At 46.0% G+C, this 16279-nt stretch overlaps 1 protein-coding gene across 1 annotated transcript; it reads right to left on the bottom strand.

The window, feature by feature from the left end:
- Positions 1 to 603: 603 nt before the first annotated feature.
- Positions 604 to 13131, bottom strand: LOC136750498 (calcium-independent phospholipase A2-gamma-like). Its single transcript, XM_066705655.1, has 9 exons — positions 11791 to 13131; positions 10351 to 10500; positions 9496 to 9653; positions 8194 to 8288; positions 7535 to 7706; positions 7347 to 7404; positions 5383 to 5577; positions 5080 to 5275; positions 604 to 2020 (listed from the first exon to the last, which is right to left on the bottom strand). The coding sequence occupies exons 1-9, from the start codon at positions 13129 to 13131 to the stop codon at positions 1758 to 1760; spliced, it is 2628 nt and encodes an 875-aa protein (XP_066561752.1). The 3' UTR covers positions 604 to 1757.
- Between the last annotated feature and the right edge of the window lie 3148 nt (positions 13132 to 16279).

Here is a 16279-nt window from a genome sequence, read left to right as displayed (position 1 = left end):
CTTACGCTGCCCATTTTTCCTGCTTCTAACACATCAACTTTGAGGACAAAATGTTCACTTGCTGCCTAATATATCCCACCCACTGACAGGTGCCATGATAACGAGATTATCAGTGTTATTCACTTCACCTGTCAGTGGTCATAATGTTATGGCTGATCAGTGTATATATACAGTATATACAGTTAGGTCCATAAATATTTGGACAGTGACACAATTGTCATCATTTTGGCTCTGTACTCCACCACAATAGACACACACACATACACAAACATATATATATATATATATATATATATATATATATATATATATATATATATATATATATATATATATATACACACATACATACACATACATATATACATATACATATACATAATGAGTACATACATTCAAAGCCTCCTTGGTTCTTTTATTAAATCTATGCATTTTGATGTTTCATAATTGTATAGAAACATTTACAAACTATAGCTTCCAGTAATTTGGATGTGACATACATTTGCAAAAACATACAACAAAATTGCATCTTTAAGTAAAAAAAAAAGAAGCCAGAAGAATATAGTGTTGAATTATGAATGAATAGATTTATTGCCTGTATAAATAAGTTTAAAAACAATACACAAACTACAGACGAACATCACTGAAGTGTATACTTACACAACCCCGGCAATCCGTCTCAAAAGACATTGACAATATTTGTTGTTCTTTGAACAGTACGTTCATGCAAACTGCTGCAAAATATCATATCAACATATCAATAAATTATATTATTCCTAAAATATTAAAAATGAGTTTTTCAAGTCAGAGAAAAGAAGGATATTTTCTGTATCCGTATAAATTAATAATCACAATTAGTTCACATTTAATGTCCTTATAGAATTATAACGTTCTAAACTCTTGAAAAGATTTCCAGGCAAAGGAAATTGATATATTACAGAATATGTGTCAGAATGAAAGGTTATCCTAGTAAGTACATAAAACTATGACTTATGTTTATATATTGAATAATAAAAACCTTTTTCTTTCCCGTAAATTAAGCGAGGTAGTTTAAATATAAGCGATAATAAAAACAATAATTGTTAAATTTTTTTATTCTAACCGATCATACACAGAGGTGATTCTAGGGTATGTGGGGACCCCAGGCAAAATAATTCTTGACAGTGATTGTATTTTCTCCCATGAGAGCGGGAGGGGTGGGGGGGGGTTGTGCGGCGGAGTTTTTCCAATATGGGGCCCCCTCCCCAGCCTGCAATGACAGCCACCAAGACTAATTGCATCATAAATGTGTGGTACAGGGCAGCTGGAAAGTGTTATACGTGACCAAAACGTGACACACGGGAGTAAAAAAGTGTCATAGGGGACAAACATTGTCATATGGGGTAGTCAAAACACAAGGATATTATTGCATAGTTATTTGCTTGTTATACATCATTATTACGTTGCGTTACTGTCGCATCCCAGGCGCGAAGGTCGTTGTGTAGCCAGTGCTGAAGCAGGAGACGGACTGGAGAACAAACCTTTAAACCTACTTTATAGGGAAGCTTTTATCATTCAAACTATTACCTATCTGTCTACGGTTAATAATGACATCATTCTTATTATGTATTTTCTTTCCTCCCAATCAACAACCACAAACCACAAGAGTAACCATAAAGTAACCATATAGACCTCCTGACAGTCCAGGCCAGGGCCAGGCGGAGTGTGGTGCTGGTTTGCGTTGCTCAGGGGATTGTGCCAGCCAGTCTCTCCACGGGTCAGAGCCAACGCTGCTGCAGCTCCCAGGCTCTCTCCCCCAGCCAGTCCCTGGCCCGGTGCAGGGGCGTGCGCTTAGCCCCCAGTACCACGCACAGCCGCTCCAGTTTGGCCCGGTTCCGCCCCAGGTAGCAGAGCGTATCGGCCCGGAGACCGTCGAGCGCGGCCGCCCGGCTGTCATCCAGAGCCACGTCGACGGAGAGCAGGGGGTTGAAGCGGAAATATGCGTCTGCAGGCAGGAGGTCATCCAGCATGAAGTGCACGCCTGCACAGATGAACACAGGGACAGAGGGAAAGAGGAGGACATGGACAGAGTGTCAGTCGGGCGTGTTGTCAGAGTTACTATCAGTTGGCGTGTTGTCAGAGTTACAGTCGGCGTGTTGTCAGAGTTACAAACAATCAGGCATGTTGTCAGAGTTACAAACAGTCGGCGTGTTGTCAGAGTTACAGTCGGCATGTTGTCAGAGTTACTAACAGTCCACGTGTTGTCAGAGTTACTATCAGTCGGCGTGTTGTCAGAGTTACAAACAGTCGGTGTTGTCAGAGTTACAAACAGTCGGCATGTTGTCAGAGTTACTAACAGTCGGCGTGTTGTCAGAGTTACTAACAGTCGGCGTGTTGTCAGAGTTACTAACAGTTGGTGTGTTGTCAGAGTTACAAACAGTCAGCGTGTTGTCAGAGTTACAAACAGTCGGCGTGTTGTCAGAGTTACAAACAGTCGATGTGTTGTCAGAGTTACAAACAGTCGGCGTGTTGTCAGAGTTACAGTCGGCGTGTTGTCAGAGTTACTAAAAGTCAGCATGTTGTCAGAGTTACTAACAGTCGGCGTGTTGTCAGAGTTACTAACAGTTGGTGTGTTGTCAGAGTTACAAACAGTCAGCGTGTTGTCAGAGTTACAAACAGTCGGCGTGTTGTCAGAGTTACAGTCAGCATGTTGTCAGAGTTACAAACAGTCGATGTGTTGTCAGAGTTACAAACAGTCGGCGTGTTGTCAGAGTTACAGTCGGCGTGTTGTCAGAGTTACTAAAAGTCAGCATGTTGTCAGAGTTACTAACAGTCGGCGTGTTGTCAGAGTTACTAACAGTTGGTGTGTTGTCAGAGTTACAAACAGTCAGCGTGTTGTCAGAGTTACAAACAGTCGGCGTGTTGTCAGAGTTACAGTCAGCATGTTGTCAGAGTTACAAACAGTCGATGTGTTGTCAGAGTTACAAACAGTCGGCGTGTTGTCAGAGTTACAGTCGGCGTGTTGTCAGAGTTACTAACAGTCAGCGTGTTGTCAGAGTTACAGTCGGCGTGTTGTCAGAGTTACTAACAGTCAGCGTGTTGTCAGAGTTACAGTAGGCGTATTGTCAGAGTTACTAACAGTCGGCGTATTGTCAGAGTTACTAATAATCAGGCGTGTTGTCAGAGTTACAAACAGTCGGCTTGTTGTCAGAGTTACTAACAGTCGGCGTATTGTCAGAGTTTCAGTAGGCGTATTGTCAGAGTTACTATCAGTCGGCGTGTTGTCAGAGTTACTAATAATCAGGCATGTTGTCAGAGTTACAAACAGTCGGCGTGTTGTCAGAGTTACAAACAGTCACTGTTGTCAGAGTTACAAACAGTCGGCGTGTTGTCAGAGTTACTATCAGTCGGCGTGTTGTCAGAGTTACTAATAATCAGGCATGTTGTGAGAGTTACAAACAGTCGGCGTGTTGTCAGAGTTACAGTAGGCGTGTTGTCAGAGTTACTAACAGTCGGCGTATTGTCAGAGTTACTAATAATCAGGCATGTTGTCAGAGTTACAAACAGTCGGCATGTTGTCAGAGTTACTAAAAGTCAGCATGTTGTCAGAGTTACTAACAGTCGGCGTGTTGTCAGAGTTACTAACAGTTGGTGTGTTGTCAGAGTTACAAACAGTCGGCGTGTTGTCAGAGTTACTAATAATCAGGCGTGTTGTCAGAGTTACAAACAGTCGGCTTGTTGTCAGAGTTACTAACAGTCGGCGTATTGTCAGAGTTTCAGTAGGCGTATTGTCAGAGTTACTATCAGTCGGCGTGTTGTCAGAGTTACTAATAATCAGGCATGTTGTCAGAGTTACAAACAGTCGGCGTGTTGTCAGAGTTACAAACAGTCACTGTTGTCAGAGTTACAAACAGTCGGCGTGTTGTCAGAGTTACTATCAGTCGGCGTGTTGTCAGAGTTACAGTAGGCGTGTTGTCAGAGTTACTAACAGTCGACGTGTTGTCAGAGTTACTATCAGTCGGCGTGTTGTCAGAGTTACTATCAGTCGGCGTGTTGTCAGAGTTACAGTCGGCGTGTTGTCAGAGTTACTAACAGTCGGCATGTTGTCAGAGTTACTAACAGTCGGCGTGTTGTCAGAGTTACTAACAGTTGGTGTGTTGTCAGAGTTACTAACAGTCGGCGTATTGTCAGAGTTACTAATAATCAGGCATGTTGTCAGAGTTACAAACAGTCGGCATGTTGTCAGAGTTACTAACAGTCGGCGTGTTGTCAGAGTTACAGTCGGCATGTTGTCAGAGTTACTAACAGTCGACGTGTTGTCAGAGTTACTATCAGTCGGCGTGTTGTCAGAGTTACTATCAGTCGGCGTGTTGTCAGAGTTACAGTCGGCGTGTTGTCAGAGTTACTAACAGTCGGCATGTTGTCAGAGTTACTAACAGTCAGCGTGTTGTCAGAGTTACAGTAGGCGTGTTGTCAGAGTTACTAACAGTCGGCGTATTGTCAGAGTTACTAATAATCAGGCATGTTGTCAGAGTTACAAACAGTCGGCATGTTGTCAGAGTTACAAACAGTCACTGTTGTTAGAGTTACAAACAGTTGGCGTGTTGTCAGAGTTACAGTAGGCGTGTTGTCAGAGTTCATCAGCCGTTATAAATGCATTCGCAGGAAAACTTTCGATCGAGGGGGTATGAGTGACGAGGAACGCGGGTCAGATTCTTGATAGAAACGCAGTAATATAGTATCGACTTCCAATTTACACTCATAATTTATAACAGAGAGGCGCTGTTATTAATCCCAGATGGGGGATTTTTAAAGGATATTTAGAGTTAATAGCTTTTGTGCAACACTTTAATGACGGCGCTGAGAGGGGGGGATGAATAATGCAGTAAAGTGCTGTGTGTGGTGCCGTCTCCTCTAAGATGGCTTTATTGCACGCTGACTCTATGCCATCTCACTTTCATTACTCTGCTGTAGACTCTCCACCCCGTAATTACCCTGGGATCACGCTGGTGAAAGCATCAGAGTGGCTCGTTTATCTCCCAGCCAGAGGGGGCTGAGACCCTGCCAGGCTGGGCTGGCACTGAGGCGCGGCACACTGACCCTCGGTGTCTGTGGCGCTGCTGATAAGGTGGCTGATTTTGCCACGCAGGCTGGTGGGCATCGCTGGGCTCCTCCTGACGCTGTCGTATCGGCCGGTGCCTAGAGACAGCACGCACTGGAAAGCTGATCCGGGCCACAGCAGCCGGCACTCGTGCACAGCCAGGGCACAGGGGTTGTTGAGCAGGAGACCCCCGTCCTGCAGCGAGAACAGACTGACTGACTGACACTCACTCTCACACTGACACACACACACATTGACACTGACACTGACACTGACACACACACGGTGCTACAGTGCTTTACCTGGTGGATGTCGTTCTGCAGTCTGAACTCCTGGAAGTATCCCGGCGCTGCAGAGGATGCCCTGAGCGCCTGCCACAGCTGGGCCTCCGAGCCCCCGGCATAGCGCCCGACCCGGCCTGGCCAGTGGTTATAATTGCGGAAGATGAAGGCCTTGGGGCTCGTCCCCAAGTTCACCACGGCACTGACTGCTGCCACCTACAGGCGGGAGGATCAAACAGTGAATCAAAAACGAATATATAAATAAATAAAACATCCAAGCATTCGATCACCTTGTGACCCCGAGTTTCGCAGAGGAAGATTGATAATTCAAGCTACACCAAACGGACAACTGTCACAGCAGCGGACTATATCAAAGCTAATTCGTTTTTAATTTGGGATCTGTGGAGTCTGCTGTATAATATTGCCAGCAAACATTTTCTATTTGGAAAAGAAATCAGCATTCCTGTCACACTGAGTTACAATAATATTCGTAATAGGGCTCTCAGAGAGTTTTCATGCCCTGATTAAAACAGAGGGGCGCAGAAAACGAGTCCTAATCAATACCCCTCGCCCGTGAAATTATTCACTTCCTCCCGCGCTCCCATTATGGCACGGACGGCATCGACACACGACAGGGTCCCCAGTGAGTCCGGTGTCAAACTTTTAAATGAATACATCATTTCACAGGTAAATAGATGAGAAATAAATAAATCACCTTTGATTGTAATCGACGGGAATGTTTAAGAGGGAAGGGAAAACTGACAGCATGTCAGCATCATACTATAATTACACCAGCCTCCCCCTCGTCTGTAATTTATTGTATTGGGGTAATTATCTTCCGGCTGAGGTATTTCTCTCTTGTCCTTTCTGAGTGAGTCGGTCTCTCTCTTTCTTTTTTTTATTACAAGCTATTTTACAGTATTTTATTTATTCTTTTGTAAATGTTGGTGTGAGGGAGACTTTTTTTATTTTTTCCATTTTATGTGATGACAGCTTTAACTACACTGTATTATCTGTGTCTGTGACAGGTTTATAAAGATGGCTGTCTGGGCCTGCTTTGCCGCTGCTCCCCCTGTCTGCTTCCTCTGAGACAGAGAGAGAAAGAGAGAGAGGGGGAGGAAGAGAGGAGGCTGCTGAACTTTAGGAAGAAGGGATTGCGATTGTGGGAGAAAAAGAAAAGAAAAGGGGAAACCTTCAACATTAACCTTTTCACTGGAGACGTGTGGGCAAGCTGCCGAAACCTGGAGCAGTGTTTTCTCTCAGAGGGGTGAGGGGGGATAAACACACCTGTAAGGTCATGCTCCAGATTCTAATGAAATGAACTGAAGACTCATCATAGTTCCCTTCACTATTGTTCCGCTTTGTCGTATAACGTGTGGAAGGACTTGACGAGGAATTACGGTTCTCCAGTTAAACAACAATAAAATAAAGCCCAAAGACAGCAAAGGGCAGACCAAGAGGTTTCCACACAGAACCGAAAAAATACTTTTACTTCCGGTTTGATTTTCTGTTAGTTGAACCTCAATTTGCTTCCGGAAGATTTTAATAATTATAAAAAAGAATAAATATGGATGTACAAGTGAATCACAACAATGTTTATAATCATGATGACAAACTCCTAACTGGGCAGAACGACACACACTACAACTACACACGCAAACACAGTGCACACACAAACCCATAAGACACAGAGCACACACAAACCCATACATATCTGTCTACACAACACTAGACAAGCTTGCAGAGATGCACACTTTCCCATGCTGTGTTCATTAGCACTTTGCTTCAGACACTTTTCTAATTGTACTCGCTGTACTAACCACACTTTAGGGAAGGTGGTAAAAGGAGAATCAAACAATTAACATAATGCACACTCGGTAAGTGTTTACTTCCAACTGAAGCCGGAGAAACTCCTGCGGTGTCAATATCTATTGCAGGTGTGAAACCCTTAGTCGACAGAAAGCAGTATAATATAGGAGCCCTACCTTGGGGCAGGAGGGGTGCCTGGCTGTTTGAATCAGGACCTCATCACCCATCTTATCCCTGTCCAGACCAACACCACACTTTATTCATAGGAGTGTAATTGTGTAATTGTGCGGAGGAAGACCAGCCGCCTGGTGGGGTTGGAGAGGGTTGGTGGGTATTTGGTGGAGGGGCACGTGGGCTCACTCACCGGAGAATGGCCTCCCAGGTGCTGGTGCTGTAGTAGGAGTGGTTCCAGCCCATCTGCACGGTGCCCACCAGGGGGTTCTGCCGGAAGACGTCAGCGCCGAACTGTCGATACATTTCCTCACACTCGGCAAGGGAGGCGCGCGCCAGACCCAGCATGAAGGCCAGCACCGCTCCTGGACAGACACACGGACGCACAGACAGAACCACAGTGACACTCGAAGCTGACTAGTGAAGGGACACTGCCAGGGACAAGACTGTGTGTCTCCATGGATTTCTACACAAACTACACTGCCAGCCCTGGTACTGTAAGCAAGCTGATGACCATTTTGTATGTCAAGAGGTGTGTGAATCACTTCTACTGTACCCAGGGGGCATACATACATACATGTGACAATACTTTCATTTATGAATATGTAGATCTACACACACATGCACACACAGAATTATAATCACCACATGTATGTACAGTATGTAGCTTTAAATTACAAAATAGATAATGAACAACCCAAAACACGTGTGACCCTTTTATTATAAACCTGGAGAAGTGAGTCTCCGCTAAAACGCAGAACTGTCCCGCCTTCGCCATCGGGGGTGTGGGGGGGGTGGGAATAGCCAATGGGATTGGGGTCGGCACGGCACAGGTACCATGATGCCACTCACCTGTGCTCACACCGCACACATAGTCAAACATCTGGTGGACAGGTTTGCCCGTCAGCGCCTCCAGCTGTGTGAGGACCTGCAGTGGCACCAGCCCCCTGGGGAGAGACGGGGGTGGGGGGCAGGACATGAGAATCAATGTGTGGCGAGGTGCGTCTGCAGCCCTGGACCGGGCCTCTCAAAGCGCCTCGAACGCGAGCTGGATGTAATGGGCATCGTGAGCCACCGAAAGCATTTATCAGCATGCGAAGGAAAAAAATGAAAACGGTGGAGGTTTAAACCATGGGGCTCTGGGGAATTCCAGAAATAGATAAAGAGATATTTCTACTACTTTAATTTCTAAAAATAACAGCTGCTGTTTCATCTGTCCTTTTCAAAACATACAGAGAAAGCCGAGACAGAAAGGCAGGTGAAGACGGGAGATGTTTTTGTCTCTTTCCCGCCAACACGCTAAACACTGCAGAAGATGATCCACGTTGTCTGCACGCAGCCGGGGAAACGGCGGTGATGAGCCCAACATGGAGGCTGTCATGTCAATCTCACTTATTTAGCAGTGTTTAAATGACAAGCCTGAATGATGTTCAGACATGTTTCCTGTCTCTTGTTTATCTCATCACCGAGCTCATTGCTGTGGGAAAGCAGGTAATCAGTGAAACAGCAATAAAACCTGACAAAAAATCCAACATCTGTCTGTAGTAGCCTGTAGCACTGCTTTTATTAAATATATATATATATATATATATAAACACACACACACAGTCCTGTCATGCTGAATTATTCAGAGCGCTTGGCCAATTCTCTCCCACCTGGGACACTTCATGTCCACAGAGGGGTTGTCTGTGTGTGTGCACTTGACCTCAATTTGGACTCATCTAACTGAAGGATAATTAAACCTATATGTGAGTAAAAACCAAGTCAACTGATGAGGGAGGTATGGAGAATAACAAAGGCTGCAGGCGAAGAAACAGAGCAAGAAAGAAAAGAGAGAAAGGAGAGGGCAGTAACAAGAAAAACTTCATATTTTTTGTAATGTCAAGTAGCTACTCGTGTACCGGCAGTGTATTTACAGTGTTATTACATAGTAGCCACGCAGGCAACAGGTAACTATACACATTGTTAAATTACTACATATCTGTGTGTATAATTACAGCATTATGTACAGACACAATTTGCTTACTTGCACTTCGGCGAAGGGCGTCAAACCCACGGTGTCTGAATTAGAATTCGGAGAGTGACTATTCAATTATCCAGCCGAGTCTGAAGACATAACCCCAAGCGTCGCAGGAGACCGGGGAGCGTCCATACCTTGTGCCACCACCGTCGATAGACAGAACTCTTATCCCTCGACCTTTGATGGGATCCGCGTAGCCAATCAGCGCCAAGGCCTCCCGAATGGCTGCCTGGAGCGCCTGGTTGTCCCCATTGCGACGCCTTTGGCCCAACAGCAGGGCGACGGCCTTCTCCTGAAATTAAAACAGACCTGAGACAGGGGATTCCTGAACACAGACACACACCAATATGTCATCTCGTGTTATGGCTAGAATTAAGTCCAATTTCAGCATCAGCTGGACAGCGTTTACACTCCAGTAATGGAAATCAAGCTGATCTGCTGTTGAGCACAGGTTGAAACAGGACGCCTCCTCCACATAGCGCCACTCGCCTCAATGGCCGTGACTCACTGCGCCGGCTAGACCTGTCTGTGTGAGGAGTGGGATCCGGGTGGGGCTTTAGGGAGCAGGGGGTTAATGGGGAACACATTCTGGGCCTTCATCGGCACCTTGCTCAATACATAGATTTATATGAGAGAGAGAGAGAGAGGAGAGAGGAGAGAGACAGAGAAGAGAGAAGTAGGGAGAGAGGGAGATAGATACATAGAGAGAAGAAAGAGAAGCATAGCTAGACTGATAACTATATACATTCAGATATATAGATGTATACATCTATACAGATGTATTTTTTTATTTTCTTACATACACACTGAATTAGTTTATGTGGAGGTTCTGATTAGTAATTTTGAATAAATGTGCAAGCTAAATGAGAAAACAAACAAACAACTGAGTAAGTAAACAAAAATAAATCAATACAAATAATGATGGTGGTGATTAGGTGGAACATGCAGCTCGGCATGCTGGGTACTGGGGGAGGTGGAACTCTGGGTACCTGCCTGGCCACCGCTCGGCATGCTGGGTACTGGGTGAGGTGGCAGTTCAGCTCCTGGATGCCAGCCGCCACGGAGCCGAGTCCGGAGGCACAGCGCAGCTCTCGCACCAGAGACCGCGTCCTCTCCTCCGCCTGCTTCCTGTCTGGGACCTGAGGAGGCAGAACGAAAGATTTTACCCCTGTGCAACAGGAGGGAGAAGTGATTTTTAAAATATGTTTGAATTATTTATAAAAAAAAGGAGAGAAAAAGATATCAATACTGGAAACAGGGCCAGTTTGTGATTCTCTGGAAGGAGAATTCACCGCACAATGAGACAATGGCTCCTAATGACAAATCCGGGCAATTATAGGGGGGAGACACAACAACCAGAACAGCGCAGGTTATTACTAATGCAGTGAAATGTGTTCTCTACATAAATATTAAAAGAGCCTTTTCTTCCTCAGTCCCGGAAAATGCATCCCTCTGGACTGAAAATTATCGGTAAAATGTTCAGATCATGAAGCTTCTCTGACAAGCAACACTGTCAGATGAAAACGAACTGATTTGATTGTATTCCCAGGTCTCTGAAAGCCATATTCAGAACACAGCTGGCAGGACGGATTGGGAAAAAAGGGGGAAACTTTTTGAAAAGGATATAATAATTCTCTCCGTTTTTTATCACATGGCAAGAGTCATCTGGGAATAACGTTTGAACTACTATGTGAAAGCAAGTTATATACACACACATCATTAAAAAGTAGATGTAATTAAAAACTTTTTTATTCATATCAGAAAATATGTTCTCTTTGGTCTAACACTCATTCCTAAATTGGGCCCTAAAAATACTCTGTAAAGAGCAGAAGCCCAAGGGGTTTGTTAAATCCTGTCTGCCTGGAGTGCGTTTTCCTGACACGGAGCTTAAATTATTAAGAAAACTTTACCAATTACTTGAAAAACAGAAGAAAAGGGAAAAATCATCACGTGCACACTGGCACACACACGTATCAGGGCCTGCACTCGGCACAGGTTTACACCAGCGCCATTTATAAAAATACATCAGTTCAGATTTGTTAATTAAGACCTGGGATGCCGGGGGATTCGTGCAATCACATTCCCGCTAAACACGTTCTGAGTCAACGGCGGCAAAAGATTTCACTACTGGAATCTGCAGGTCATTAACTAGTTACGTCTTGGCAGATATCCAGGCGGCTGTAGCAGAGGAACAATTTACCAGGGCATTTCATCGCGGAGATATCAGAAGCCTGATGGCTCCAATTCCTGACATCTGGTCTTTCCACTAATAAGACCAGATCCGGGGCTGAACAGGGGGAAGTGTGTGCTCTGCCAAGGAAACACAGCAGATCCAGCTCCCTCCCTATCTACACTTCAGCGATGCATTCAGGAGCTGAGGAGTGAACGGGAGAGGCGGTCGGTCCAAGACACCGGGGACTATGACTCACCCTTCTGCGTATCCCAGCGCCTACAGGCAGCGCCCCCGGGCCGTGCTGAGCTAACTGCCTCGCTGAACTCAGCCCCAGATAGGTTCCAAGGAGGCCCATTACGGCGATACGGTGTTGCAGGAGGTACTGGAGCAAGGTTACAGCCCTCGCCTGCGGAGGCTCATCATTAAAATATCCCTGCTCGGCCCAATTAGCTGCATCTGCCGTGTCTTCTTCCATCTCTTCCTCCCAGGCACCTTGGCCTTTGAAGTAGCGGTTCACGTGATTGGCCATTTGCATGTAGCTCTCCCCGAAGCTGGTTGCTATGCTACTGATGTGGAAGAGGCCTGGAGATCTGGGCCTGAGGGGGTTAGTCTCCTGCCCTGAGCGTGGAGAAGGGCCACAGGCTGGGGGTGCAGAATCACTTTGCCCCCCTGTCTTATCAGTGCATGGCAGGTTGGTGTGATGACCAGGGGCTGTCCTGGCAGATGGCACTGTTGTTTGAGAAGCGTCTGACTTCTTGGCTCCAAAGTACCTGTTGATGTGTCGCGCCAGGTACAGATAACTGTCCTCCCAGGTACGGGACCTGGGCGATGGGCCTCCTGCCTCCACCATGATCCCATGGACTCCCCTCATCCGGACAGTTTTCAGACCCCCAGCCTTAGTGTGACTCCTCTTACTCACATGGCCCCAGTTCCTCCTTGTGGTCCTCACAGAGTCCTCATCAGAGGAGCCACGGTGGGGGTCATGGCCAGGACCTCGAGAGAAAACTGAGTTGATGTGTCCCGCCACATAGCTGTAGGTCTCCCCGAACCTGGTGGAGAGGGCACTGAGGTGAAACAGCTGCACCCTGGGGTTGCTCTCGAAAGATGGTGTGGAGGCCGGTCTTTTCCCTGGTGGAATAGAGCTTTCTGGTGCGCAATCCTCCACAGCAACGCTATCTTTATCACATTGGCTGAGTCGGTGACTTTGGGCACCACTTTGTATTCTGCTTGCCAGACTCCTCTCCTCTGTGGCTGACTCTGCTTGCTTGTCCGTGACTTCTGCCCCGAAATAGACATTGATGTGCCGAGACAGGCGCAGGAATGTCTCACCAAAATGGTTCGCCAAGTATCCCTGCTGGAAAGACGCCTGGTCTTCCTGGCACACACCGATGGGTGCCTCTCCTTTGATCGTCCTCCTGCTGGAGGTAGAGTAGGCTTTGACGCTGCGGCCCTCCTGTCCTCCACGTCCTGGGGAAGCGTTTGCGCTGTACCCTGGAGGACAACACTGGCTGCCATCAAGCCTCACCGCTGTCCCGATGAGCCCCAGGGGGGACACACCTTTGACCTTCAAGCTCAGTCTGGCCCACTTTGGACTCATCCAACACACAGTCCTTACATGATCTTCTCGGACAAATCTAGGGGACCGGGGCAGGAGTGGAGCTATGGAGCTATGGGATTGCAGGGCTGGGGGTCTCTTGGGCAACTGGGATGGAGCTATGAAGACAGTGAAGAGGTACCTGAGCCTGGGGCCAAGTCTCACCATCCTCCCCCCCAGGTGAGACCGGTACAGGGGAGTGTTGAGGTGGAGGACCAGGGGTAGGGTTGTGGGCACCAGTCGTCAGCGAAGGCAACCCAGTCTGGCCAGAACGGGAGCTGTGTTTGGTTTTGGATCGCAGCAGCGCAATCATCTGGCACCTTATGAAAAATAAAGTAAATAAAACATATTAAATCAAATGTTGAGATTTTTGATATAACAGTCTGAGCTCACTTTGATCATTCTTGCGTTTAACTATGTATTCTCAAGGTTTGGTAAAGCAACAGTGGAGCGAATGTTACTGGAAGTCTTTCTCTCTCTCTCAACAATTTAATTCGAGCTCCTCCCCAGACCAAACAATTTACTCCTCCCTGTAGTCCCAGCCAGCTCTGTGTTTTGTCTTTTGTTTTGTCTTCCTGTTTACCGAACAAATGAAGCAAAGGTCCTGTCAGGTGTGCCTTTTGATCTTCAAAATGTGTTTTTGAAAGCTGCCAGGAGAGACAAACCGCTGGAGACCATTTGAAATTACTGCAAATTCATTATGCATCCATTTCTCCCGAGTGGAAAAAATAAAATAAAATGAATAAATAGCTGTTTGGTGAAGTGCAGTACATTTTATTTCTCTACCGCTGTTACTTTACAGATTTGCAGATGTTTGCAGGTGTTACTTTATCATTAGCTGTGTAATTATCTCAAATGTCGGGGATTATCGGTAGCAGGAGTAGGCGCAGCATTAGTCATCATGCACAACCAGAGTACATCTAGTAGGATAGCTGTTAGCAGTAGTAGGATAACAGATGTCGAAATATTTAACACACGGACACAAACACACAAACACAAACACAACCTAGACAATCTTTGATACAGTTTCTTTTCATGTGTCCTTCAGATAAATTGATGGGTATAAACTGCGTCCTGAAGAGATCATATAGAATAAGATTTTACTTTCATTTTGGATCTCTGACTACCAAGCGGACGCCATCTCGGTGCCCCTCGGCTGGGTCACACAAACGGAGAGAGAGATCGGAAAGCCAGCATGTCCTCTGTTCTCACCCGGAAACTCTGGGTTTAGTGAGACTGCAGCCAGCGCGTCTGATCCCATTTGTCCTATTTATTAATAGCTGACTTTGTCACACAAGGGGAGGAGGAAGGTTGCTCTCGCCTTTCGCTCCACGGTGATTCAATTACCGTGGCTGTTTTGGGGTGAGCCGTGTTGCTTGACAGGGCTACGGCTCACGCTGAGGACAAACACCTTCTGCTGGCGTCGGAGAGAGCAGCACGCCACCCCGCCTGATGTACACACACTGCGCACCCGTAGCGTGTGCGAGACAATAACTCATCCAAATGTCAAACCATCAAGTACAGTTTGAGCAGCAGGACTTCAAGCCTCACGTTATCAATTGAAGGAAATATGCCTCCGGCCATTGGGTTTCATGCTGTGATGTTGCACGCAAGTATTAATGATGGCAGCAGATGTTTCAGATTCCTTATTATTTGCTCTGACCCCTTAGTATAGCATATTAAAACACACATATTGATATATATATATATAGTGACATATCCCGGGGTGGGGTATGCAGTAGAAGGATAGAAGCTCTTCCCTGCACATCTTATGACCCTGTTCTGTGTGACAACCCGCTTTGTGTACTTGACTTTGGAGCTGAACCTGATTAAGGCTTACGACGACTACGAGATCACCCTGATCTCCTCTTCCCAGTCCGCAGCTCTCAACCTGCATCCAGGGTCACACCTGTATTTCACTCCTCGAGGTGTCACAGTATATTTGTGTCAATGCAGACTAGCGGACACACTTATGATTGTGAAACATGGTCACTAAATTTAGACGTTATAGAAACTGTGGAAGACAAAGGAGCATGGAAAGATATCTGCTTGGAATAAGAAGAAGAGACAAAAAATAAACGAATGGATCCAAGAACAAATATGTGACTGAAAGGGTGAAAATGTTAAAATGGCAATGGGCCGGACACACTGTGAGAAGAACAGATCAGAGATGGACTAAGGAAGCTATGGAATAGATCCCAAGACAAAAAAAAGAGATCTGGAAGACGACCATATAGAGGATGGGAAGATGATACATTTGCAGGAGTGACATGGAAAAGGGAAGCTGTAGATAGGAGCAAGTGGAAACATCTTGGGCAGGCCTTCACCCAGCAGCGGATCGATGCAGGGCTGCTGGTGATATCCCAGGCCGTGTGTGCAATGGCAACACTCGCAAGCAATTAGTCCTAATTCTGTCTGTCACCCCAGCTTTCCAGTGACTGGTAACTGTAACTGAAATTAATTACTTGTCGCTACGAATGAAGGTTAGTGTCATTTACAAAATCTGTGAGGGCGTCTGCACGTCTGCGCATATATAAATACTTATACTCAGAGTGCATACTCTATCTGCTTAAGTGTGTATGAAGGCACACACACAAGCGTCGGATAAATATCTTTCTTGTAAAAGGGAGGATGATTCTTGTTGTTGTTACTGATTCTCTTTTTCTTACTACGCTGTGGTGTAAGTTAGCTAGTCGCTGCATTGCATAACTGGATAAAAATAACTTGAGAACTAGCGGGGGTATGAAAAACAACAGCAACCCAATAACCCTTGAGCCCACAGCTCTCCCCAGATGAGAAACAACACAGCTCAAAGCTCACCCGTGCCCACTGTACCAATCCCACTCAGAACCACCACACATGTGTCCGCAGCTCGGTTTACACAGGCGCACTGCTTAGAAACTAATGGAAAGTGATGGATCTACTGGATTCTGTTTATTAACCTCAGTGTTCAGTTTCATTCATGGTTTAGATACATCACACGCCACGGTCCAGGTGCGATCTTTGAATCCACACTCACACGGACATACTTAAACGCACAGGAGTGGAGAGCACAGTGTTTTCATAAAAGCAATTTTGTGCGTCAATGTTGTTTTTATTTCCCCTTTCTGAGGCACGCTAGGAACATACAGGGCTGGCACTGTGCAGGGAG

This window comes from Amia ocellicauda, chromosome 5 (genome assembly GCF_036373705.1).
Source record: "Amia ocellicauda isolate fAmiCal2 chromosome 5, fAmiCal2.hap1, whole genome shotgun sequence".
NCBI classification, from domain to species: domain Eukaryota; kingdom Metazoa; phylum Chordata; class Actinopteri; order Amiiformes; family Amiidae; genus Amia; species Amia ocellicauda.
Note: the sequence above shows the minus strand (reverse complement) of the source record. Positions and strands in the feature narration are given on the sequence as shown.